The 27,428-nt window shown below is 44.0% G+C and overlaps 1 protein-coding gene and 1 pseudogene across 2 annotated transcripts; one reads left to right on the top strand and one right to left on the bottom strand.

The window, feature by feature from the left end:
- Positions 1 to 214: 214 nt before the first annotated feature.
- On the bottom strand, positions 215 to 18,579 carry LOC147604917 (putative inactive receptor kinase At1g48480; annotated as a pseudogene).
- Positions 18,458 to 26,794, top strand: LOC147604918 (uncharacterized). 2 transcript variants are annotated; one of them, XM_086794206.1, is made up of 10 exons: positions 18,458 to 19,032; positions 19,252 to 19,463; positions 20,612 to 20,724; positions 20,886 to 21,049; positions 21,439 to 21,562; positions 21,717 to 21,799; positions 25,731 to 25,794; positions 25,894 to 26,011; positions 26,134 to 26,294; positions 26,387 to 26,794. In XM_086794206.1, exons 1-10 carry the CDS (start codon positions 19,019 to 19,021, stop codon positions 26,486 to 26,488), a joined length of 1,155 nt encoding a protein of 384 aa, XP_086650332.1. In that variant the 5' UTR covers positions 18,458 to 19,018; the 3' UTR covers positions 26,489 to 26,794. The 2 variants fall into 2 exon arrangements, with proteins under 2 accessions (XP_086650332.1, XP_086650333.1); XM_086794207.1 differs by having other exon boundaries at positions 18,468 to 19,032; positions 19,269 to 19,463.
- Positions 26,795 to 27,428: the final 634 nt, after the last annotated feature.

The raw sequence follows: 27,428 nt of genomic DNA on the forward strand, positions 1-27,428 counted from the left end.
ACATTTTCTCTTATTTGTAGAGCTTCAAACAATCAGAAGTAAAACCTTGCTGTGCCAACAAATGTGTTCAAATTAAAATGAGCAGAACCGCTTAAACACCCACCATCAAGGGTAAACCCCACGAGCTCTTTTCTTTCCACAATTGCAGCGTGTGAAAACAAAGCCAATTTATTCCTCTGCTACTACGAAGTGCAATATACCAAAGATCATGAATTCAAATTAAGCAAAAGCGCAAGACTGAATCAATCCATGAGCTGCTGGGTCTTCCCACAAAGACCCACGAAGTGCAAATCACATCCGATTTTAAGCTGTACTTCCTCGTCACCAAGACCTCCGGAGCTGTGTAACCCACTGTTTCCACCACATCATTGCTCTCAGGTGGCTTGTTAGAGACCAGCTGAATTATCCCAAATTCTCCGAGCCTAGGGAGTAGGTCATCTGTTTCTAACAAAATGTTGGTAGATTTGACATCCTTGTGCACTACATGGTAATTGCAACCTCTATGCAGATAGTCCAAAGCTTGGGCAACCCCAAAGGCTACTCTGTGCCTGGCATTTGGATTTCTGTAGTTACCATGCATGGGAGGAGAACTCGCATCATTGCCATGCAGCAGACCATAAAGGGTTCCCCTTGGAAGATACTCATGGATAAGAGCTTTCTCTATAGGATCACAGTAATATCCCTTGATGGGAAGTAAGTACCTGTGTTTGATCGATGCCAGCATCGTAATCTCTCTCTCGAATGTGGCAGCAGCAATGGCATATTTGAACACTCTTACTGCTAATTGGGTACCATCTCGGAAGTGGGATCTGTAGACTGTGGCAAACCTGCCCTCGCCCACCACATGGGCATTGTCAAAGAAGCCTGCATGGTAGACAATATCCGTATAAACATACCTGGAGCCTTCTTCACCAAACATCTCAAATTTGCCAGTTCTTCTGTCTGCTTGGATGTCTGGGTTGAACCAGTTCTGTACTTGGGAGCCATCTCGTCTTCGCGCATGCGATATCTTGAGACGAAATACCAGTGGGAGGAGGGAAAACACAACAAAAGCACCCAACAGCCCGCCCACAACACCGCCTATGACTCTGGCATTGAGCCCACTGCTCGCAGAGTTGGCAGGAGGGGGTTTCTCATGAGGTGGGGATGATGGGGCCATGGCAGTGGGGGATGCACAACTTCTAGTAAGGGGAGGCCCACATAAATCTAGATTGTTTGCAAAGGAATCAGATGAAAAGTTCTCAGAAAAACCACTGGCACTTGTCCTATGAGATGGTTGTTGGACAGATTCAAAGTGAGAAGTGTAGAAGTCAAGTTGGCCCATGACGCAGGAATCATCCCATCTAACCTGTTGTGCTGCAGCTCCAAATGAAAGAGCTTGGGCAAGCTCCCAATGGTGACTGGAAGAGTTCCACTGAGCTCATTGAAACCAGCATACATGGACCTGAGGGATCTAACATTACCCATCTGTAGAGGTATTTGCCCTATAAGCTGGTTATATTGTACATCAAAGTACCTCAGCTTGCCATGATTAGCCATGATAAGCTGTTGTTCTCTAGCCTTTATTTTTGAAGGTTAGGCGCTTTGAAAACTCCATTGGGTATGCTTCCATTGAGATGGTTAAGCCTGAGATTAACCATTTCCAAGCTTGTCAAGTTGCCCAATTGGCAGGAAGCCCACCAGAGAGCAGGTTGTTGGAGAGGTCCAGGTAGGCAAGGCTCTTCAAGTTGGTGATTTCTGAGGAGATGGGGCCTGACAGGGAGTTTCTAGAAAGATCTAGGTTCTGCAGCAGCAGGAAGGGGAGGTTTCCTATGGAGGGGGTGAGGGTGCCACCTTGGAAGTAGTTAGGCAAGATCCTTTTACGACAGGGAATGCTTACGACAGGCAAGGAGATCCTTACGACAGGGAATGCTTGGTTGATGGTGTTGTTGCTGCAGGTGACTCCTCTCCATGCGGGCCACCACCACCCTCCCGAACCCAGCTTACAAGCTGTGGGGGATCACCGAAACCCTTCTTCAGTTCCAGCAATGCATCGATGCGACCACGTTTGCACCCCCACGCCTGCCGCGCCCACCACAAGAGAGCATGTAAGTACAAGTAGCATCATCGCCTTGGCCTTACACAATCCCATTGATTGATTAATATCAGCTTGGAAGGTGAATCCCAATTGATTAAATAAACGTCTAGACGTTTATCCTTTTATTGTATGGCTAAAAATAGAGCCATAAGAGAAGAAGCTTCTCTCTCTCTCTCTCTCTCTCTCTCTCTTAGATCACCCTATAAGTTCACCCCAAGTTCACCTTGAGTTCACTAAGTTTTGTGTGCAAGTTTTCATTTTTTTTAAATTCACCTTTCTCTCTCTACTCTTAGTTCAAATCCCCACGTTCACCTTGAGTTCACGAGGAGTTCACCCGAAGTTCACCTATGGGCGGATGCGATTCTGTATGAAGATGTCAAGCTTGCCGACCGTAGAGTAACTTAGAGATGTTTAGCCAATGATGATTGTCAAGCAAAAAACATTTGCTACAACATTCCATTCCAAAAGGTGGGACGACCCCCAAGTTTGCTCAATCATAGTGCTTCAAGATCATCGAGGTACGAGAGGCAATCTCAAGCTCACTTCGCTAATGTGGAATATAAGTTTGAACAAAACAAGAAAAATTTTGAAGAAGAGCAAAAGAAAGCAAAGCGCTAAGAGTGGGATGCTATGACGAACTTGGAAAAGTTGGCAAAGGGGCCTCGTGATGTCTTTCTCGAAAGGGAGCTGATGGAGGCAATGGATGCATATATGAACACAAAAGACGAGTGTTTTTGAGATATTCAACGAAGGATTGATGAAGGTTACGATGCACATGTAAGTGAAACTCCACAAACTTCTTATTATCTTGTTTATATCATGCGTAAGTTGCTTTTTTTCCCCATAATGTGCTCTTTATTTAGAAGTGTCGTACCGTAGAGAGGGAGGAATCACAAGAAGTGCAAGTAATGGAAGATAGTAAAGAGAATGGTGATAATCAATCTTCCACTTCGGTTTGTAAATGCTATAGCATTTTTCTCAAACATGATCTCTCTTGGTCACGATATTCTTTAAATAGTTGGTCTCTCTACTTTTGTAGAAAAATCGTTGTACAAGAGATGAGCATGGTCCTTTACTATTACTCACAAAGCAAAAAAAAAAAAAAAAGCAAAGAAGGTATGGTGAGGAGACTCCCATCAAAACCACTCTAGGTTCACAAAAGGAAGAGGTAACTCTCTAGACTCAAATGTGCAAAACAACTAAGGTTGTGTTATGAGATTTGGTGTTTGTTTTTTAAACCTTTGATGAGACTTATACCTTTTTTGTTATTGGGTGTATCTTTCTAGCATCTTTGTTCTTTTCACCTTTAGATACAATGGGCTATTGGCTCTATGCCTCATGTGACTATTAGTCACATGAGGCATAGAGCCAATAGCATCTTTGTTCTTTTCACCTTTGATGAGACTTATACCTTTTTTGTTATTGGGTGTATCTTTCTAGCATCTTTGTTCTTTTCACCTTTAGATACAATGGGCTATTGGCTCTATGCCTCATGTGACTATTAGTCACTCTCCTTCCTTGAGTGTTACCATACCACTCACGTTGATAATCTCTAACGGTGGGATTCACTTTGAATCTTCTAAAAATATTGAAAATGATGTTGGAGTCATACGAGAAAGGTAAGTGTTAATAACTTAGTTTCTATCTCATCTAATTTTCATTATTGCTACTATTCTTATTTGTGATTGTTTACATTGTAATGATGTCTTCAACTTCTCTCTTGTAGATTTGAAAATGGATTATCCATACGCTTTAGATCTCAAAGATCTAGTTTGGTTTTTGAGGTTGATGTGAGGGTACTCGATGCAATCATGAATGAAAAGGCCTCAACAAGGACCATGAATTTATTCATGATGTGAGTTTTTTTTACATCCTTCTATGTTTTCAATAGAATAGGGATGTTCTTTAGACTCTACATAACCATTGGTTGATTTTTGCCCTCATAGGTGGCTTGAAAACACATTGCCAAAAGAGGTGCTTGATAAGGTCTAGTTCCTTGATAGTTTATGATATGTTTATTTGATGCCACGTCTCCACGAGGATAGCACTCAAATCAAAAACTATTTTGGTGGCATAGATATGTGTACAAATTTGTTTCTCTTTTTATCGATAGTTAAATAGGTATGATTATATGATTCTTGTTTCTACTATGAGTATTTTAGGCTTTGGTATCCTTCTTATGCATGGTGTTTTGGTTCTCTTTTGAAGGGACCATCGGGTTCTTTTTGTGATGTACAATAAGCACATGAAAAAACTTGTACGTTTACCATGGGAAGATCATGGAATTATGTACTTCAATTCGATGCCTAGATCCAACCCTCAGCACTGTCTTCCTATTGTGCACTAGTAAGACAAGTACTTATGCTTAAGAGTTTGCATATGAAAAATACATCATACGTTCTTCTAATGTTTTATGTCACTTTTATTTCAGAGAGCACTTCAAGTCATATCACAAAATTGCTCAAACACCCATCTAAAAAACTTTATGGAGAGGCCAAGAAAGACATTAGATCCATTCGAGATGTCAAAGGAAGGTTCAGTATTGTTAGGTGTCTTGCAAGATCACATTTTTGTTTTGGAGATAATGTTGATTCTCTAGGTACCACGCCAATTGAATGCCATCGATTGTGGCTACTACATCATGGCATACATAAAGCGTCTCATTGATGGTGCTTATGGGAAGAGATCTAAGAGTTGGATGAGTTTCGCATAAATAATACTCCTTTTTTGTTATTTGTATATTGTAATTAAAGGTCTTCCTGTCGTGAAATATCACATTAAGTTCTCCTTTATTATGTGCAGCTAATAAAGACATGGTTCAAGCATGAGGATTTACTGGGGTTGAAGGAAGGACTTGTCAACTGGACTAGGAGTGCCTTGGAAGTGTGTTAACCAAAACATACTACCTTGCACAAGGGAGGGAGAGAAGAAGAGAATGATTCCATGCAAGGGTCGATTCGGAGAATCGCATTTACCCAACCCTAATGAGGGTTAACTCCCCTATGTGAGGCCGCTAAGGGCTCACTCCACCTCCACTTGTGTCACTCAAATAGAGATCCACAAGACGAAGAAGGGAGCTATGGAAAGCTCTACCTCCACTCAATGCCAATGTGCGTGCAAGAGGGAATTGAGAGGGAGACAAGAGAAGAGAGAAGAGAAGAGAAGCTTAGACTAACATCATCCACTCCATGCATACACCACAATCAAGCAAGCAAGCATTCACAAACACAAGCTTACAACCATAAACACGAGAGTGAGTGAGAGAGAGAGAGAGAGAGAGAGAAGTCAAGACTCAATTGTGACAAATGGGATTGTGTCTTTTCATATTCCATAAATCATTTATATACATGAAATCACTTTTTACAATGGCCGGCCTCCGCCGATTTACAATTGGGGGCCCGAAATTGGCTTCCTAGCTCTATGTACATCTAGCTTATTCCTATGACCGGCATTACACAAGTCGTAAGCTCGGTCATCCTATATATCTTTTCTCAATAAGCGCTTAGTGCAATTACATAACGATGGATTACAAGAAGCGTAACCACACTTGAAAAATGATGTTAATCAGTGTGGCTAACATACCCCCTGCCCTAATTCTCAGGTCCGTCCTCAGAGCTATGGCAAGGCATCTAGCAGTAGTAAATCGAGTAAGTGCATATGAAGTCTCGCCCCACAACGTGGGATGTGGGGGGCTCGATGGAAGACTTTGCAACTTGTCCAGAAGGCAGTCTCCATCATATCTTCAAATGTCTATAGGTGCCAGGAAAGCATCCATTGGATGCGCTCGTAATAGCTGAAAAGTTGCTTCACAGTGGGGCCTTTGTTGAGGTCGAAGGCCAAGCCTTGACTTCCCTTGTGGTAGTGGCACCAATCCGGGAAGGTTTCCAAGAGAGTGATGATGAGGTTAAAAAATCGGATGGTGGCCACCACTGCGTAATCCAGCACCTGCTTGTATCTATCGATAAAGGCGTAAATGCGTTTGAGCATGGTGCCTCGGTGCAAGGGTTCTAGGGCATCGAAGGAGCAAACCAAGGGAAGTTGTAGAGAAGATTTGGGTTCTTTGCTTGCTCATGATGAAAAAGGTTCCAGACCCAAGCAAATGGGCATATATTTTGGATCAATGCGAAGTGGACACGGATGCATGGCTTAAGGAGAAAAGGATGTTGCATTGAAGTTGGCTGCTCGCCCGAGTTCGAACATGATGGGGCAAGCAGCGATGGGGGGCTTATGGTAGCCGCCACGTTGACAAAAGGGGGGTGCTCGCGCTTCAAGCGCGATGTTTGGCGTCAAGTTATGGCCACAAGACATGGATGTCCATCATGCGGTCAGTCACCCTGGCGATGGGGGCCTCCTGGAGTTGTCGCCGAGCAAGATGTTTATTGCCTGCTCAAACTCCATGCGATCTAATGGATCACGCCAGTTGAGGGGGTTCAGTGGTGGATCTGCTTCTTCCCGCTCTTGCAGTGGGGTGGGGGGATTTCCCCTTCCTCCAAGGGTGTGGGGAAAGGGACGTGAAGGGGCGGTTTTGACGAAGGTGGAGGGGTGGCTAATGATGAGGAAAGGCTGGCGAGGGTTGCGGTAAATAAAGGGGGAGGCTTTATTGATGTCGAGGGTAAGTCTTTTAGGGGTATGGTAGGCCTGAGTGGAGGTGCAAAGTGGTAGGTGAGGGAGGAGTTGGTCATGGAGGTGGAGTGGGGAGGTGAGGGGGTGAGGGAGGAGTTGGTCATGGAGGTGGAGTTGGGAGGTGGAGTGGGGAGGTGAGGGGGTGTAGAGGATTGGGAGGGGAAGAGAGGAAGTGTGGTGGTGGTGGGTGGTGGTGGGGGTGGGGGGGTTGGGTGCTCGTGCCGGGGTGAGATGGGCTGGGAGGAGGGGGTTGATGCGGGGGAGATGAGGGTGGGGATTACTGATGGGGGTGGTGGCCCGGGGCTCCTACGCCCGCTATCATCATTGTCGTTGTTGTCTTCATCGGAGGAGCTGTTTGTCGAGGCTTTTAGAGTGGAAGAAGGTTTTGGCTTTGGCGGCTTCTTGGGGGGTGAACTCCATGGGGAAGGCCATGTGGGAGTCGTCAAACTGCATGATCCCCGTGGCCTATATTACCTCCATTTGAAGATGTCACTACTAGTAAAGAATGAGGAGACCCTCACCTGTATGGCAAGAGATTGTAGCAGTAGAGGGATTTGTATGCCATATATACAATGTCCCATCCAATGCGGTGGAGGTATCAGAGGGCGTCAACCGTTCGAGGGGAGGAGTATGGGTAAGGGCATAGCCCATCTAGGACTAGGAGGTGGATTGAGTCAGTTTGCTCGATTGGTTGCCCGAAGCGGAGGAGATGTGCCCAGTTCATGAGATTGGCTTGGAGGGGATGGGCAAGGAGTTCAAAAAAGATGGTGGGGTGTGTGAAAGAAAGTTGGCCCCGAAAGAAAAAGGCTGCCAAGAGAGAGATATTGTGTGAAGGGTAGTTTGGTGAGGATAAAGGAGAAGGTGGCTTGTGAGAGGGGTTCATCATCGATGAAAATATAGGGTTGTAGTAAATTCAGGCAAATGGTTCAAAAGTGAAACTCGAGGAGTTGGGCTGGGTTCTGGGGAGGGATGGCGAGGATGGGGAGTTTAGTGGCGGTTTCTATCAGCCGCCGCGTCGACCTTTTTTTAGTGCATTAGGGAAAAGGCCAGATGGGGTGGCTGGGAGTTAGGTAGCTTGAGGTTCTTCGGCTTTGAGTAGAGAGGTTTTGTAGTGGAGGGCTTCCTCTGTGACCTCGCAGTACTGCCGTCGAAAGGTGAGGTTGGTGGTGGTGAGGGTTTCTTCAGCTTTGGCTGTTCATTTGACAGAGGTCCTATGCTTTAGCTTGGGCAAGGGATAGGGCATGTAGTGCCCGTTGTTCTGCTTCTTGTGCCACCTGGAGTTGTTGTGGCTGAAGCTCTAAGAGCGAGGAGAGGGTGTTGGCCAAGGTTTTCTCTCATTCATCCAGTGCCCGTTGGCGGTTGATGTTGGTGAGGTGGTATCATAAAGAGATTCTTGACTCTGTTGCTCTTGGGCCTTTGCAACATGTGCTGCTATGCCACGGTTGCCAATTCCTCTTGCTGCGCCCACAGTCACTAGTTCCTGCTGCCTATACATGAAATCCGTCATCTGGCTAATAAGTTCTATGGCCAAGTGTGAGAAGCCTTGGGCAAACTCCGGCACTTCCCCATGTGATGAACGGATGCCTTCCAAGCGGAGGGTTTCCAATGTGTTGTGCTGGGAGGAGGCAGGGGAAGAGGGGTCGGCTTTCGAGAAGTGAGGAGGGAATGCCCGGGGGTGGTGGTGTCTTGTACAAATTGCATGTTCATGCCCAGCGGAGGGTTTCCAATGTGTTGTGCTGGGAGGAGGCAGGGGAAGAGGGGTCGGCGTTCGAGAAGTGAGGAGGGAATGGAGAGGAGCCCGGGGGTGGTGGTGTCTTGTACAAGTTTTGGTTAAAAAAAGGCTTTGTGATGCACCTCCTCCTCAACAACCTTGTGATGGGCTTCACCAGCTTGTGCCTCGATGTCTGGGCTCAGATTGAAGTGGTGGGGAACCTACTCTTGTGGGCTGAGGGTCTGGGTGATGGCGCTTGGGGGGTGGAGAGGTGGGAGAGGAGCGAAAGGGAGGGAGAGAGGTTGGAACTGCACTTGGTCCCTCCAGATGGATGACTCTGGGGATTTCTTCCCACCTTGCGGCATGGTATAGCACCTTTGTGAGCAGGGATGCGGCTACGAGCTTTCCCTGTGGGTTTGCACATATGGAATGCGGCTCCTTGTGCAGGTATTCCGCCCAGTTTTGATAGGTGTGACTTGGTTAATCTTGGCGAGTGTAGACAGGCTGCACCTGCTAAAACGGCCTGTCCATCTAGTGGTGAGAAGAAAGGATAGGGCCCCGGCCCTGGCCAACATGATGAGCGCTTCCTTGGTGATGTTGGACCATTCCACCCCATCCTTGGTGATGGTGCCTTGGTAAGTGCCGCAAGCAAGACGGGTGGAGTTAGTCAGTCAAACATATGGTTGGTCCATCCTCGGGAGGTGCAAGGCTTCATGGACCACATCGACTGAGATGGGTGGGCCTGTAGTATCCAGCACTTGTCCAATGGTAGCACTAGCGCCATATGTCTTGGTAAAATAGAGGCACTTGAACAAATATGGGCCCTGTGGTTCCAGTGTGGGCAAATTGCCGAGCCCAATATGCTCCATATGCGGGTGACAATGGCCGGATCAATGACAACTCAGTAAAAAGGCCATGTATAATATAGGAGCTTGTGCTCCACCTTTCCCAAGCCTCTGAGTTTGAGTTTCTTTTTGTGGCTAAAGAGGAGGACTATGTTGCCCTCGTTCATTTTTTTCCCCTTAAGTTGGTCATCCAACCACTGTTTACGCCTCAGTTTTTTGACAATCATACTATAGACAACAAGGAGGAGTGTTTCATCAAGCTTTTCGAGCTCAAATAGGCGACATCCGAGGACATTGCCTGTGAGTTCTTCCTTTATTGCAATTCGCAAGCTAGGGACCAATAACTGCATTAGCATGATCGCTTCAGTACCATAGGTTAAACTGAAGGGTGTTGCATTGTTGGTAGCCCTGTAGCATGTTTGATAGGCCCAGAGTGCCGCATGCAATCTTTTTCCCAATCATTTTGGCTGGCCTCAACTGTTTTGGTTAAAATGGCACAAAGGACTTTATTTGTGCTTTCTGCTTGGCCATTGGCTTGGGGGTAGTAAGGGGAGGATTTTTTGTGAGTGACTAGGAATTCTTATAAGAGAAATTATATTACCTCATTAATGAAGTGTGTGCCATCGTCACTCACGATCTCAAGAGGGTATCCGAAGTAAGTGATCACTGACTATATAGGAATTTGGCAGTGGATCGCGCATCAGCCTTTTCATGCAATAGTTTATGGCTGCCGATGACGTATCGAGCCACGGGACTACTGGGTCCTATGAAATCAATGCCCCAATTTTCAAATGGTTGTAAGGACACAACAGGGTTCACGGGCATACTGTCCTTAAAGCGTGGAATTGCCACTCGCTGGCATTCATCGCACCACTACGGGCGTACACTTCCGATGGTACGACTGTACGCTCGTCAGTTCAGAGAGAGATTTAATTGTGCAGGTGCTGATAGCTGCCCAGTGATATTCCATGACAGTACAACTGTCCCGAGTTTGTACCCCTTGTTTAATGCCCTTTATGCCTAATTAATGCAGTTTATTTCTTTTTAAATGCCCTTTAGCACTCAGAAGGGTACAGCCATGCGCTTCTCAAAAAACAGTCGAGTGAAAAATTCACCTCTTCTCCTCCTCGGATTTCTAATGATTTGAGCTCTTCCCTTATAATTTTTTGAGTTTTTCTTTTTGTAACAAGCTAGAGCTAGTCTCTTGCTACCCAATGATGCCTAGAATGCCTAAGAAAACCTAATAACCTAAGATTATTTAGAAGATTAATTTGCTTGTACAGATCTTAACAAATGTTGAACTAACAAAAAATTGTATGAATCTCAAGAGTAACGTTTAAGCACCTACTTATGTCTCCCGTATCCGATGAAGACTTTGACGCTCCTCGCGCTCCATTGATCTCCATGACTCCATGGCAAAAGTAAACAAAATCAAACAACAAGCAAACAAACACATCCAACATGCAACCATCGGTGGATTTGCACTCTAACCAGGCAATATAATGGCTCTAGCAAGTGAAAATGTATGGAGGACCCTAAGCTAAATGCTCATCCCTGGTAGCGGTGCCAACTACCTTGCACAAGAGAGAGAGAGAGAGAGAGAGAGAGAGAGAGAGAGAGAGAGAGAGAGAGAGAGAGAGAGAAAAGAAGAGAATGATGCCATGCAAGGGTCGATTTGGAGACGTGCATTTAGCCAACCCCAATGAGGGTTAACTCCCTTATGTGAGGCCGCTAGGGGCTTACTCCACCTCCACTTGTGTCACTCAAATGGAAATCCACAAACTAGGTAGTGAGCAAGGAATAAGGGAGCTATGGAAAGCTCTACCTCCACTCAATGCCAATGTGCATCCAGGAGGGATCTTGAGAGGGAGACAAGAGAAGGGAGAAGAGAAGAGAAGCTTAGACTAGCACCATCCACTCCATGCACACACCACAATCAAGCAAGCAAGCATTCACAAACACAAGCTCACAACCATAAACACAAGAGAGTGAGAGAGAGAAAGAAGGCAAGACTCAATTGTGACAAATGGGATTGTGTCTTTTCATATTCCATAAATCATTCATATACATGAGCTCACTTTTTACAATGGTAGGCCACCCATTTATAATTGGGGGCCTAAAATTGGCTTCCTAGCTCTATGTACATCTAGCTCATTTCTACATTCGGCATTACACAAGTTGTAAACTCAGTCATCCTATATATATTTCCTCAATAAATGTTTAGCGCGGTTACATAATGATGGATTACAAGAAGCGTATGGAAAAATGAAATTAACTAATGTGGTTAACAAAGTGGAGAACAAGTGAAGCTCACATTTTGGATCTACTTAACATTTAGGATATATAGGTGCCACACTAGCACCCCCCCTTTCGATGTACTAAACATTTTGGATGTATGGATGCAAATCCACCCTTTCCTATGTAGTGAACATTTTGGATGTATGGATGCACCCTTTCCTATGTAGGAAACATGTTGGATGCATGAGCTAAGTTGTGGCTATGTATCATTTTGGTTTAATGTATGAAGGTGTTATGAAAAACCCATAAGCTTTTTGTGATGAGTTGATACCAAATTCGTGGTTTCTCCTGAAATCAAACGTGATATCTGCCATGTTGATACTTCCTTCGCAATGCACCAGTTACACAAGCTCTCTTGGTAGGTTGGAAAGACCCAATCTCAATTTTCTCTTCCGATGTAGCACACAACTCTAGCTTCTTTCTATGTCTAAGCCTTGTTTGATTCACATTTGCTTGTATTTGGCAAATGCTTCCTCTCATAGGCATTTCTTTCACTTTGGGTGCAAGAGTTTTCGTAAGAATTTCCTTGCAGTACCAATTTCATAAAATAGTCCACAATGCAAAGTAGACCTCACATACCTCAGTATGCATCTCAATGCATCCAAATGCAGCTTCCGAGGAACCTGCATAAAACTGACTCACCAACCCAACAGCATAGCTCAAATCTGGCCTGGTGATCGTCATGTAGATCAAGCTTCCTACTATGCACCTATACATAGTAGGATTCTCCAAAATCTCTCCTGAATGTGCACTCAACTTGCCATTTTGATCCAATGGCACTGAGATAGGCTTACAGCCTGTCATACCATACTTGGACAACATGTCCAACCCATATACTGTCTCTATAGTAATCCAATACCATGTGGTAACCTAATCACCTCAATGCCCAAGAAATATCTGAGCTCCCCCAGATCCTTCATCTCAAACTTCTGTCTAAGCAAGATCTTTACATCAAAGATCTCTGCATCATGGTCCCCCGTAATGATCAGGTCATCTACATAGATGACAACAAGCACAACCCCTCTATCACTGTGTCTCACATACAACGAGAAATCTGCATTGGCTACATGAAAGCCAATAGTGACAAGATATTCAGAAATCTTGTCAGACCATGCTCTTGGTGCTTGTTTTAAGCCATACAAGGCTTTCTTCAACCTGCAAACATGCTCGGGGTGACTCACATCCTCATAACCAGGTGGCTGTAACATATATACCTCTTCCTGCAAATCCCCATGCAAGAATGCATTCTTTACATCCATCTGATGTAAAGACCATTGCTTTGACGCAGCCACTGCTATCACAACTCTCACTGTTGCCATCTTGGCAACTAGGCTGAAAGTTTCCTCATAATCAATGCCATATGTCTGTGCATATCCTTTGGCTACCAATCTAGCCTTGTACCTGCTTATGCTTCTATCACTGTTATGTTTTACTTTGTACACCCACTTGCATCCAATGGCTTTCTTGCCTTCAGGCAATTGCACTAAATCCCAAGTCTCATTTCCATAAAGTGCATCCATCTCCTCATCCATAGCTTTCTCCCAACACACATTTCCAACAGCCTCATTGATGCATGTGGACTCGACAACCTGCACAACTTTTGCCATGTATGCATAGTGATGTGCCACATAACCATCATAGGTAAACCTCTGCACAGGATTCTTTACTCTCCCAGATCTTCGCAGCTTTGCATTCATGGCTTCCATAGCCTTCTTTACACCAGGTGTTCTCATAGCTGGTATCCTAAGATCCTCATCAAGGCTCATCTATGAGCCACTAGACTCTCCATCAACATGAGAATGCCCTGCAGAAATGTCAGGCATACTAAGGGGCTCAACCACTTTCTCTTTGCCTTTATGTGATGTACTAATCACATTTGCAGGACTGGTATTTTGACGCAGCCTGCCACTCCATGGTCTATCAACTGAACCACTAGATGAGGACTCTCCTGGTCCACTCAAAGACTGTGATTGCTGACTTACATTCTGTGCAACCACATTTCCACTCACATCAGCCCCAACAGCTTCTTTTTCAGCAACATACCAGCTGCTCATCTCATCAAAAACAACATCCCTGCTTACCCTCAACTCACGTGTAGCAAGGTTATAACACCTGTATCCCTTTTGCTCAAGGGAATACCCAATAAGCACACATTTTTCAACTTTTGGATCTAGCTTAGTTCTCAGCTCATCTGGCACATGCACATATGCAATGCATCCAAAGACTTTCAGATGAGACAAATCAGGTTTTCTGCCAGTAAACTTCTCCTCTGGAGTTACATCATGTATGGTTGCAGTTGGAGTCCTGTTCATGATGTAATCTGCTGTATAAACAGCCTCAGCCCAATAGCTATGCGGCATATTCTTCTCTCCCATCAATGCTCGTGCAATCTCAGCAATGTGCATGTTTTTCCGCCCAACAACTCCATTTTGCCTGCGGAGTGTATCTGCATGTAAACTGTCTCCGAATGCCATTCTTCTTCAAAAATTCAGAGAACTCATTGGAGAAGTACTCTCCCCCTCGCACTTTATATATTTCCCTGTTTTCTCTTCAACCATAACTCTGAAATTCTGAAAATGAGTGAACACCTCACTCTTCTCCTTCATGAAGTATACCCACACTTTCCTTGTGTAATCAATAAATGTCACATAGTACCTCTAGCCTCCCATAGACATGGTCTTCGTAGGACTCCATACATCTGAATGCACAACATCTAGTGCATTTATGCTCACATTTCTGTTACGTGGAAATACATGCTTTGTTTGCTTTCCAAATTGGCATGCTTCACATATTTTCTGCATACCTTAAACTTTAAACTTTGGCAGCCCTGTCACAATTCCTTTAGTCTGCATAGAATTCATTCTCAGCACATTCACATGTCTAATTCTTTTATGCCAAATGTCTGTGTTTGCAACAATTCCTGAACCATTTGCAAACATCGCAGCCCTGTCACAATTCCTTTAATCTGCATAGACTTCATTCTCAGCACATTCACATGTCCAATTCTTTTATGCCAAATGTCTGTGTTTGCAACAATTCCTGAACCATTTGCAAACATCGCAGCACTCACTTCAGGCATGTTTACATTCAATGTAAACATTCTGCCCACTCTGTTGCCTTTTGCAACCTGCACCTGTCTTTAAAGTCTTCAACATAACAACCATCAGGGTTAAACCGAACCTGCAAACCCTGCTCAATCATCTGGCCAACTGAAACCAGATTCTTTGTTATGTTCGGAACATGAAGTACATCTGCAAGGTACTTCACTTTGCCATCCTGCATAGACAATGGCACATCTCCAGCATGGGCAATTGGATGAGCAGTGTCATCCCCTGTTTCCACAAAACCTGGTCTTTCAAGGTTTTTCATCTCCTTGAACCACTCCCCATGACTTGTCATGTGGTTCGAAGCACCTGAATCAACGTACCATACATCATCTTTATGTGCTGCTTCAACATTTTCAGACATGGCATTAACGACATGCTGCATAACAAACAACCTTTCATTATCCTCATTGTTTATGCTCGAGGATGCATAGTTGTTTTGCTGCAATTTCCCATTTTGCATGTCAGCCTGCTTCTTATAACAATCTGCCTGCACATGTCCAGGCTTACCACAATAAAAGCATCCACGTGTATCATTATACTGCCTTTGCCAATTTCCACGACCTCTTTGACTCCCCCTGCCTTTGACTTCCCCTGCCTCTGAATTGGCCTCTTCCACTTGCGTGTCGTTGTGAATTCTGGGACTGTTGTTGTTGTTGCTGCCTGCTGGACATAATTCTGGGACTGCGTGTTGTTGTTGTTGTGAATTCTGGGACTGTTGTTGCTGCTGCTGCTGGCCATATTCTGATTACCTGTTCGGCCACCTCCTTGGCCGCATCCACGGCCTCCTCTACCTTGTCCTCTTCCTGAACTTGTGTAGAAGGCATGTTGTTCTAAACTGTTTTTGTTTTGTGAAGGCTGTTGGTCTTCACCCAAGCTCTTCTCTTCTATAATCAACATAGACACCAAATCTGTGAAATTGGGAATGTTTTCCTGAGTCTGAATAGACGTATTGAACGCCTTGTATTGTGGCCCGAGACCACGTAGACAGACTTCCACCTTATCATCATCATCTACTGAAACAACAATAGATGCAAGGGATTCCACAATACCCTTGATCTTCAATGCATAGTCATTTCACAGACATACTCTTTTTCTCGACATACTCTTTTTCTCCACAGTATGAAGTTCATTCTTCAACTGTATCTTTCGTGCCTTGGTATTCGTTTCATAGAGTTCTACCAAGGCGTCCCACGCCTCCTTGGGGGACTTGGCATCCTGAATGTGTCCAATCATGGTATCCTGTATACTGATAAAGCCGATACATAACTTTTCTGGCTCCTTGGTTCCAATCCTTGAACTCTTTCACATCTGTAGTAGTCGGATTGATCTCCGGTATCTCCGGTGCCTCTTCATGCTCACCTTCTAAGTAGTCCCAATAACCCTTTCCCATCAGGAAATTCGTCAACCTGAACCTCCAAGCATGGAAGTTGTTCTTATCAAGCTTCTTATCAACAATCTGGTTTATGCCATCATTTGACATCTTGCCAGACACACAAATTTACTAGAAACAGCACTCTGGTTTGTCCTGCACAAACTGCTATATTTTGTGAAGCGGTACTGTAGTACACTCAAATGTCACAACCAGTGACCTCAATGTGCATACATACACCAAATGGCAACTGTTGACCTCCTTGCAGCACACACAATGTCTGCACAACCAATCTGTCCTCTTGCAGTTCTTAAAACAGAGTTCTGCAGAGAATCGATGACTTACCCGTAGTGCTCGAAATCGCCTGCTTTTGGAAAAACGGAGGTCGTAACGCGCCCGAAACGCGTTTTCGGCCCGAAATTTTTATCCAATAGGACCCTGTAGTTGTTCTATAGCTTTACTCCCGCGAAGAAAGCTTCTCAATCAGAGATCGTTTGCCTGTGCCTCCCATAGAGCTCTCGACAAGGGTGTAGTCGCCAACACAAATAGGGAAGAGTAGTTGAAGCTCTTACCCTCGTACCGCTTCCTGTGCTTCTCTTGCTTTGCAGCTCATCCCTTAGCATGAACCAGGCTCTGATACCATGAAAAGATGTAGGGGAGAAGAGAGCTTGAGCTCTTGCAAGCACACACACACTCACAAAACCCTAAAAGAGAACACACAAGGTGAGAGGCTGAAAATCTTCTTCTTCTTCACTCAACACTCAACACACCATATACAAAGATAAGAGTACACACATATGAAAAGGTACTCAACCAAATACATACTAGGGTTCTCTATAGTGTGAACCCAACTAAATGAGCTGGTGCTATAACTATGCCAATCTCTAGAATGGCTGTCACACAGCCTGTCATCCCACTGGCCGCATATCACCCATGATCTCACCAACCATGTCAGTGGTCCCCAGGCGGGTCATCAGTGTCCATCGCCTCACTAGATGAGCTCAATATCTCAACATGAACCTCAACTAAAAGCCTTACCTTCGACATTCTAAGAAGTCTACATGCCCCATGAACTTCAATGAAAAGCCTTACCTTCGACATTCCATTCCCTCTCTAACCATCTTTGCGATGCCCTCAACCCAAGTAGCATTTACTTCCCCAAACTCTCTACCCACCAAAGCCTCACCATAAAAACCCAATCCTGCCACCACAATTAAAGCCTTTATATTAACACCCCCTCTAAGTTAAAATCTAACCTCATAAATGATAATAATTTATTGTATTAACCATGCATTCAATTACTTTCTTTTGCCATAATTGCGGAAAGGGGCCTTACTATGGAAGAGTTTATGGAGGCCATGTTGGCTTAGTAATGAATCATGATCATTGATGACTAGAAGACATAAAGCCACTCATGGGAAAGTTAATGGATTATGCAAGAAGCCTTTTAAAAGGGCATTGATTATCATTGGAACTTCTCCCACAACTATGTTGCTCTAAAAACATGAATATGCCATTACCAAATTGTACTTTGGAGAAGACTAAAATATAAGGCAAATAAAATATATTTTGACCACCCATTGCATCCAATTGTGTAAACATGAATTTTTTTTGAGGCTTTTGAAGAACATGTACATCAAGGGGAACCTTGAAACGAGGATTTTGTGTAGGTATCAAATGATGATGATTCTCAAATGAGAATTGGTATCATAGAAAAGAAGCCTTTCTCTTTAAGAGAGAGAGAGAGAGAGAGAGAGAGAGAGAGAGAGAGAGAGAGAGAGAGAGAGAGAGAGAGAGATCCTATTTATCTCTCTTGAATTTGATTCCTATATCTCTCCTTGTCATGATCCTTCATAGAGTGCCGGGCTTGTGCGTGTCACCGCGCTTGTTCTTCTCCTCTCTTTCCCGTCCCTCTTTGGCCCTACCTATCTCTCTTTTCTCTTCTCTTTGATCCTATCTACCTCTCTTTTTTCTTCTTCTTTTTCTCTCTCCTTGCCCTACTTGATTGCCTTTTGACGGGTAACCTTGCCTATCATTATGACATAAATAGTTTCAAAATTACAAATATTTTTTGAATGTTACACTAATTCATTCATTTAAAAAAAAGGAAAAAAGTGATTTTATTATTAGAAACGGTTAGTTACAAAAAAGTAAAGTGATATGTGTCGCCTGTGATGAACATGCTAACAATTGAGGAGTAACCACTTAGCTAGTCCAGGAGCTCTCACTTGGAAGGGGCGGTGAAGTAAGCATTCTCACTAATTGAATATTCTTGGGGGTGGGGGCATCTCTTTGTCGGGAGGAAGAGTAATAATTTAAGCTAAATTTTTGAGATGAGTACAGCTACCGTTTTTTGGGGGGGGGGGGGGGGAAATTCAAAAGTTTAAAATAACGTGGAAATATGCCCATCTCTGCGGCGGGGGGGCGGGCCTGGACGGTGGCAGAGGCCAAGAAACCGAAGCATGTGTCCGCTTTGCTTCCGTCACATTCCCATCTTCGTCGTCTTCTCGCTGAATCCAAAGCCACGCAACTGCATCCCCGACAACCATTAACACCTCCCCCTTTCACAGATCGTCTGGCCAAGCATCAACAAGAAGAGAAGACACAGAATTTCCTGCATCCATTAGATAGAAGAAAAAAACGTCTCAAAGGTCAAGATGCGCTCTGTTGCTTCCTCCTGCATCTAATCGGCCTGATACTCCACATCGGCCCGCATCTAACGAGGCGAAGAAGGTGAAGAAGACGAAGACAGAGCTTTGCTTTCCTACACCATAGTCGCTTGCATCTGCATTTGGCAAGTAGATTTTTTCTGCATTTCTCTTTGCAAAGACAACTCAGCGGTCTGCATCAGGCAAGGTAAAGAAGACGGAGACAGAGGGCTGCTTTTCCTCTACCTTTTTCGATTCGGACACAGAAATTTGCATCTTGGCATCCCTCTTCGTCACTCTTCACGGAAGGACTTTTTTTTCGTGCTTTTTGCCCTTGGATATGACTCTCTCCGGGTGAGCTCTCCCTTTCTTCATCTTTTGCATGTTCAGATCATCTAGGGCTAAGGCATCGGCATTTCCAAGCTCAAGGTTATTTTCCCTTATTTAATGCATTTCTAAGGGTATTCTGCAGTAATTTATTCCCAAGCAAAAGAAGTTAATTTTTGATGTGAAAGATACGTATTTTTTGCCTGGCAAAAAACACTCACTTTTGTGTCCACTTTGTCTGACCAGGGTTTCTGCATTAACAGATCCCTTGCAGCTTGGGGACTCTCAATTTCCAGCAGAAGATTACTGCTCCCGGTATTCTGAATATGACGATGAGCAGCAGCAAGAACCTTCGACATCGCAAGTGGAGAACAGAACTGCTGTCCTGCACTGGTCTACCGACAAAGTAAAAACATGGCTGCAAGAAAACGTGCCGTTTGGTCATAATCGGATGCAAGGTATTCAGTCCTTAGTTTGGCTTTTCCCAAGAAGCAACTATCTTGAGTTCGTTTACAGTCATTTCTTTTAGATTGTAAACAATCATCTGCAGACACATTTTGAGAGTTGATCCCATGTGCAGGGAGTAGACCTTGATGTGTGGGCTATGACATTAACATGTGTTGTTTTTGATGGATGCTCTAAAAAGCCGCTTTTGTATGAGGAAACAATGCTGGATGCAGAACATTGCCCCCTAGTCATAGGGGGGTTGCCTGCCCATCCAGGATGAGTGGTCGTGATAGGTCCCTGTTGCAGAGGTTGGACAGGCAAGAGCATGGACGGGCAGTCATAATGGGCCCTTGTAACCAGCTGGAGTGCACCTTTGTGGACACACGATGGGTCCACGGCCGTACTCTTGTTGTCATAATCGTTGATGATTCAGTCAAAAGTTTCCGTAACTTGAGATATGTTGAGCATACTCTAGCTTTTAAAGTCTGTAGCTCTTTCAATGATGCACAGTGGAAGTGCTCCTTGAGTATGTGAGATCTTTTGGAGCATATTTGGCTGCAAAGCAGTTGGTCTACACTTGTCTCACACAGCAACTCCCAATCTTTTATATAGGTGATGTGGTATAGAGGCAAGGAAGATACTGATGCCCTGTTTATATTTCAAACCAAGAAAATTGTGAACCGTGGTTGTCTTGGAACGTGCCTTTAACCTATTGGGACTGCAGTGTGTGATTTTGAACGCTCCATGCATTCAGAACTGTCCACATATTGTACATTGTCTTCTCTTCAACATTTTTGAGCCTTCAAGTTTCTGAACGACCCTACTAAGGTTTCTTACAATCACAAAGGCTCCCCAAATACAAGAATTTGAGAACCCCTACCGTTTGCCTGAAGTATAGGCACAAAACTTCCTTCTCAAAGGTCATGTAAACGATTTCTTGTTTACAATTCTGGCTGATTGTGGAATCTGGATTGAATTTTCTAAAGCTATTATATTCTAATAATTTTGATTGTGACAATAATGTCAGATGAATAGACCTAGATTGAGGTTTATCATTACTTGTTTCCTTCACAAGGTTTTGCTGTAAGAGAGTACTTAATCAAACATTGGTTTAGTGTTTATTTTTCTCTTAAGAAGAATGTTGCTTTCACTGTTGCAGAGTGCTTGCGGGCTTTCCAGACCAAAGGAATAGATGGCTTAGGCCTTCTTACCCTTCAAAGGACCCATCCAGCCTGCATAGGGATGAGTGATTTTGACTGGTTACTTCTTAAGGTAATTACATTATTTGTTTGACCACTTTATTAAAAGCTTTGCATCTACATGCCTTGACTTGCTTTTTGAACAAGCTAGATGTAGCAGTTGAAGGGTTTTTCTTTTAATCGAGTCATTTTCTTATTGCTTTGCTTTTACTGATAATACTGCATCTCGTCCAGGCAGCAAGAAAAAGGTTGCTTTCTGGCTGCAGTAAGTTGGATCCTCTCATAGGACAAGAACAGGACGTGAAATACACCTTGGGTACCTCCTTCTGGACGCCACCATGTACACCAAGAAAGGGAGACTCCGAAATCACTCCTCCGGATTCTCCTCAATCGTTTAGGTTTGTTCTCTTTTGCTAGTGAAGTGTTGCTCTAGTGGTAGTAGCAAAACAGTGCTAATGAGTGCCAGTTACAGTCCTTGTGCTAGTGCTAGTGAGGTGGCTAGCACTAGTGAAGTGTTGCTCTAGTGGTAGTAGCAAAACAGTGCTAATGAGTGCCAGTTACAGTCCTTGTGCTAGTGCTAGTGAGGTGGCTAGTGGCTAATGGAAAACCAAGTACTAGTAAACAGTGCTAGTGGCACTGCTATTGTTATTGCCCATGCTAGTCAGTGTGCTGTTGCTGGTGCAAATTTTAGTGCTTGTTCTAAATGTTTCAGTTTCAGATTTCTCAGTGACAGATTTCAACGAGCGTTGTAGAGGTTAATATTTACATTTTTTTTGGCTGATTATAGGCCAAGATCAAATAGCAGTACTGGTTTCAGGCGTGCTCAAGCAGCAGTAACGCTTACAGCTCCCAGAAAGTTGTTTGCTTTTCCAATGCTCACTTGGAGCTCTGATACTGCAAAAGATGAGCAGGTTGGATTACAATGGTATGCATATGCAGTTATCAATTTGCATGCCAGTGTAATACTTGTTTAACATGGTCTTCAGTAGAATTACAGGGACGTTTCTGGTGCATTTGGTATGTTTTATTGCATTGTGGTACGAAATGATGGTTCCCCTTCTGTAGATTGAAATGCTGGTAACAGAGGTGCAATCCCTAAGGGGAGAAGTAGTAAGTGCAGAGGAGCGAGAAACCACTCTTCAGGCTCAGTATGATTTCCTTCTCTTTGTGGCTCCATTTTTGCTAATTAAAATACTGAATTCAATCAAAATGAACTCTTGGTTAGGACCACCTTAAGAATGGGCCTGTAATGATCTCCAATGTTTTTAACATTCTGTTGTCGATTACTCAAGATTTCATTCATGGCAATGCCCCAGAGTTAAGCTAATCACCTTGCATTTCCTGTTGATTTTGAACCTTGAGTGAGACAAAGCTTCTTCAGCTGAATCTTGCTGCAGTAGTAGATGTGTTACATTACCTGTTTTGTGAAGGTGATGCATGTGATATTCCCTCTTGCTCACCTCTGAAACAGTGGGGAAAAGAGTATTTGCCGATGCCCTATCTGGCATGTGTTTAGGTCTGACCACCTTGTTATCCTCCAAATCTGGCTGCTATTCTTGCACTATTTCTGGGGCAGGTTCAGTGCATCCTAGCTCTGGAGTAGGGAATGCTGCATGAAACATTGGTATCAGACTTTAAGTTAAGGCTGTGCAAGAGAGGTGCACGCTATTTTTTCTAGTAGATGGTTTGTTTGAGCTCTGGAGAAAACCCATAAGAGGTGCCCACAAGCAGGTTCAATGGATGGTTTATTAGAGCTCCAGGGATAACCAGTTAAGAGCCCCCCACTAACAGAATTCGTCGATGCTGGGAAGCACCCATTAAGGTAGAGTTTTTGAGCAACCCATCACATGAGTCATCAGGAGGAAGCATCATGATTCACTAGGAGGAAGCATCAGTATTAGAGGGGACTTTGAGAACTTCCAATCTTGGAGAACATCCCATTAGTAACTGTATTTCTACACTACCACCTACACCACTACAAGCAGACCTTTAAATGCTTCTCCAGTTGTTCACACAACTTAAGCCCCAAGATTCAACAAAAGTTCAGTGGAATAAAGAACATCAACATGCCATGGAACTTGAGCATCTTCGGTTAGAGTTTGAGATTGAACGACAACAGAGGCAATGGTGAAGTTGACGAGGCTTTGTTTGTCAAGGAGGAGTAGCTTAGAGCCAATGAAGCGGCAAACGTTGCCACAAGAGGAAAGCTCACTTATATAGTGGTAACTACACCATAAATAGCTAACTTGCTATAAAATGCCATTTAGCTTGCTTTATCAATCCAAGAACACTAACCAATTATTTGCTTGCTAATCCCTAATTTTGGGGCCCCCGAACCCTACTGGATTAGATTCCTAATCCATAGATTAGTGTCCAAGTGCATAATAGCAACAATGCCAAGTGTGTGAAGCAAGGGCCCAGTCACCCCACATAGGCCAAATAAAAGGGTGCTTGGAAGACTGTTGGCTTCGTCGATATATCGAGGCCATAGACTCCCATGTAGACTTTTGCCAACAGTGTTTTAAAGTGCACACACTTATTGTTGTGTGTGGGAGCACCTCAAGTTTCAAAATTTGTCTAAGTCCAAAGCAAGGCTTCAAAGCTGAATTTTGCCCTCACTTTGGAGCCTTGCAAAATATCAACCCGTGTGGCACCCTCGCTCTTGTATCTCCATTTTCTCTACTAGAATAAAGCTATTCCTTGGGGGGGCCGGACGTTCCAGCCCTAGTGTGGTGTACTATCTAATTTGTGTTAAGAGGAGCTGGTTAAGTGTTGTCCTAAAGTTAGTCTTTTAATGCTTAATTAATCACGTGATTTTGGGCTCTCAAATCCTCCACAATTCATTGGTATCAGAGCCAAGGTTCTCTTCCCACTATGATGGAAGAAGTCCTCTTATGTTTAGTGATCAGTAATGAGGTTAATTAAGGATCAGTGACCGCTCTCCTTCACATATTAGTGCATCACAAGAGGCACCCTTGGCTATCCAATAGGAGGTGGATCCACAGCAAGCCATAGTGCACAAGGAGCAAGCCACGTGATCTTGCTGTGGCCTATCTCATCAAGAGGAGGGATGCTGAGGTAAATGAGGCAGGGGGACTTACCCTTGTGAAGCCTCCTAATTTCAATCCCATAGGGGCTGTTGCCCAAAGTACCCGTGCAAGTGCAAGAACCTGCACCAATGCTGTGTCAGTGCGTTCTCCCTCTCCCTGTCCAGCCATTGCATTAAATCCTATCTATGCAACCCATAGTGAATCTGTGTAAACGGATGATGAGGGGCATGATGAATCTCAGCCTCACGTGCATGCAAAGAGCCCAATGTTTGGGGCTAGTAAGGAAAGTGCAGGATGCCCATGGATGCCTTGGACAGTATGAAGCTTTGCCTAAGATTGAATCTTCTTTTGAGAAGCATTGGGGTTATCGGAGCCCTTATCCTTGCCTTTCTTTGCATTTGCGGAGAATCCAATATCACTGTATCTTTGGCTTTGAAATACATCTCCTCGTCCACTAACATTGTGTCGAACTTCTCAAAAGTAAGAGGTGGGTTGCGCACATGTGTGTTCAATAAGGTCACCAAACTATCATACTTTGGGGGCAATGCTCTGATATCTTGTAAGAATATACAATAACAGTAGCCAATTCTTCATTGGTCTTAGTAATCCTTGCTGCTACGATGCGGTCTTGGAGATTCTTTATGTGCGATATGAACTCCTCTGTTGCTTCTCCATCAGAATGCCTTTCTACTACAAGCTAATTCTCAAGGTATCTTTGTCTGATTTCTCATCTCATACGGGTTCTTTAAAACTTGCCATGCTTCAGAAGCTATGGTAGTATGTTGAATCAGGGTCATTACTTAATCAATGATGTTGGTGCATAGCATATCTGCACTCCTTCGTCTCCACGCCAAAGCGAGGGCAAGATCTAGTGGTCATTTTTGACTGTTTGGACTCCGACAGGCCTGCACAAGCATGCATCCTACTTGGCAAAGTGCTATGTCTACATGAGCCGTCTCTTAACCATCTCGCCGCACTTGGCCACCATCCAATGTCTAAACTGGGAATTGCTTGGTGCTTGGGTGCTCACAACGGCTACTCCTCAAAAAGGGGGCCTTACAAAATAGAGCACGTTCATCACCGATAGAAACAACATGAGGGTGGGGCATTGAGCAAATATTAACCACTGATGAGCTTGCAGGTTTGGGAACGTAAATGGTCTCTGTTCCTCACTCTTATTGGCTGAGTTCCATACCTCTTCATAGGCACATTCATAGGCATGCAGCAGTTATTCAAATCTTTGTGAATTCCTATCCTTCCTACACTACCTCCCTCCATCTCCCTTTTAAATACAGCTTACAGAGTGACCTGAAATACCTGCTAATAGAGCTCCCCTGTTTAGACACGTGCATGTGATGTCCGAGGCTGATGCATTTGAGAAGAATGATTGAAATGGGCTTGGCTAATTAGGAGGAGGTTTCCTTTTTTGGTTCTACATCATCGAGTTTGAGTGTGGAATTTTCAAGATATTATCATATAGGTCTGCTATCATAAAGACACAGGCATGTTCAGCTGGACTAGGTCATTTTGTAAAAGATGTTTGGGAGCTCTTACTGAAGGGGCATAAGGGTGGTGGAATCATCAAGGCTAGATGGAAGCATTACAAATAATATGGTGTAATGCCAGACTTTGGTTGTTTGTGTAGCATAAAAGCCTACAAGGACTTGCCCTCCAAGGTAAGTAATTTGCATGCTTCTCCCACTATATATCTAGTTGATATAAGTGTGTGCTCAGTTGTATTGCTTGGTAGAAGGAAGTGGCCTTTGCATTGCTGTTCTTGGAGGAGCCTCTAGGGTGCTCTCCTCATGCTTATTTGTCGGAATCAGGTATCTTCCAACACATGCCTGTTCGCAAGATGCTTTACTGCAGTGGTTTGTGCGTGTGTGTGCGTGTGCATTCACCATATAGGAATCACATTTTCATGGGTGAGCGAGTATAAGTCCTAAGTGAGGCCTTGAGTTGGATTTATTACTTGTACCATCTGTATAGGTCTTGAGTTCATTTTACTACTCATGTCTATTTGCTGCAGGATGCACCATCTTGATGACGTGCTCAGAACTGCTGTTCTGGCTGGCTACCTATACACTCGAACGGTATTTTGTCTCCATGTTCATGATGCTTGAAAAGTTTGATAGATGGTTAGGCAGGTTTTGGAGGGGGACAATTACCAACATTCTGGAAACTTTTAACAGCGATGGGTGCCCTTGCTGGGGGAACCGTTGATAGACGAAGATGTCGATGTAGATGATTGGCTTCAGAGATTTTTGGTCTTGCAAGGGTCCTCAGTTTTCTTCTACTTGCGTGCAACAGGTTTGTGGTTGTACTTAACTGGGACATGCCCAATGCTTACAATCGTCTGTCCTCCTGTGGTATATACTCTAAAGCCAGAGAGATCTTGAATGAATTTTAAGGTTTTGGGCATTTTTATACAGATTTAAGACCGCAAGGAACTATCCTTTTGGATGATATTGTTGAAGTGGAGCCATTTCCAGCACACGTGCACTATCAAGGTGATAGTGAGCAGTGGTTCTCTTTTCACATAACTACATGCCATGGGATGAGACTTGAGTGTTCTACTCAATTGAAGCTTCAGGTAATTTATGTGACTGTTCTGGCATCCATTTGCAGCGTCACCAACAGCACCTTGGATAACTAGGTGTCTTGTTTAACTCGTTCTTGTCCCAGATGGACTCATGGTTAACTACCCTTGGTGTTGACTTCAAAGCAAGGGACTCCTTACAACAACAAAATCACGAATGTTGGAACGGAAACGGTGTGGTGTTCTAACTTATTATTTCCTTAACCAAATTGTCGGGCCATTTTCTGGATGCCTCTAGTTGGCTTCTCTTCTGCCACTGAACGCTTGTAAAATTGTCAAGGCTGAAGTCTCAAATGTAAAGCTGAAACACAGCTTTGTACCTACCACCCAACAAATAGCCACCACCTTACAATCCCCTTCTAAAATATCCTTGTATTGTTTAGTCAAAGAATCAGGTTAGATTAACTTGTCGGTCCAAATAAGGGCATGTTATATTTCTCCACTTTTAAATGTCTTATTATACATGATCCCCTAAATGCAAGGGAATTCGTTAAGTTTTCAGGTCGCAAGCGATTGGTGTCATGATGCGTGCAGCGAGTTACAACTCAAGCTCTTTGAGAGCCTGAGCTGATCCATCTGTCAATTGTTAATGCAAGAATGTTGTGTTTTTCTCAATTTGAGGCGTGAAAATTACACTTTAGGTTGGTTTCTGTCAGACACTGTTCCTAAAGCAACTGTGGAAAGCTTTACCAAGTGATCATGGCTTATAGTGTTATTTACTCTGTCATACGTCTGGTAAAAGGCACAATTATGCGCTGGAACAAACATGTTCTTTACACTGTTTTGTTACACGTCTGCTAAAAGGCCCAATAACACGCTGGAACAGATGAAACATGTGGGTATATATGGCTGTAACAGAAAAGCCTATTGCATAGCTTGGAGAAGGAAGAGATTCTCCTAGTCTAATGTATTTTACTTTCGAGCTGACCCCCAATTATGGGTAGGGCAATTCCATTCCAGAAACCCACCGGGTTTGCAGAGTTTTTAGTGGGTGAGCCCAACGGCAAGTCCTACAGTACTTGGGCTCCTTCGGAGTTCTTGGTCGTTGTCGTGCCTAGTTATTGGGTCTTCCGAGGTCATGCCTTAAGGAAGTAGCGAAACCGTTCTCACGACCGAGACGGCGAAACT

This window comes from Cibotium barometz, chromosome 60 (assembly GCF_041138505.1).
Source record: "Cibotium barometz isolate CiBa-2024 chromosome 60, ASM4113850v1, whole genome shotgun sequence".
Lineage (NCBI taxonomy): Eukaryota > Viridiplantae > Streptophyta > Polypodiopsida > Cyatheales > Cibotiaceae > Cibotium > Cibotium barometz.

Excerpts from the sequence above, each read along its gene's own strand:
- LOC147604918 (XM_086794206.1), top strand. Across the intron at positions 20,725-20,885 it reads TTGACTGGTTACTTCTTAAG|GCAGCAAGAAAAAGGTTGCT; the intron begins GTAATTACATTA and ends CATCTCGTCCAG. Across the intron at positions 21,563-21,716 it reads ATACTGCAAAAGATGAGCAG|ATTGAAATGCTGGTAACAGA; the intron begins GTTGGATTACAA and ends CCCCTTCTGTAG.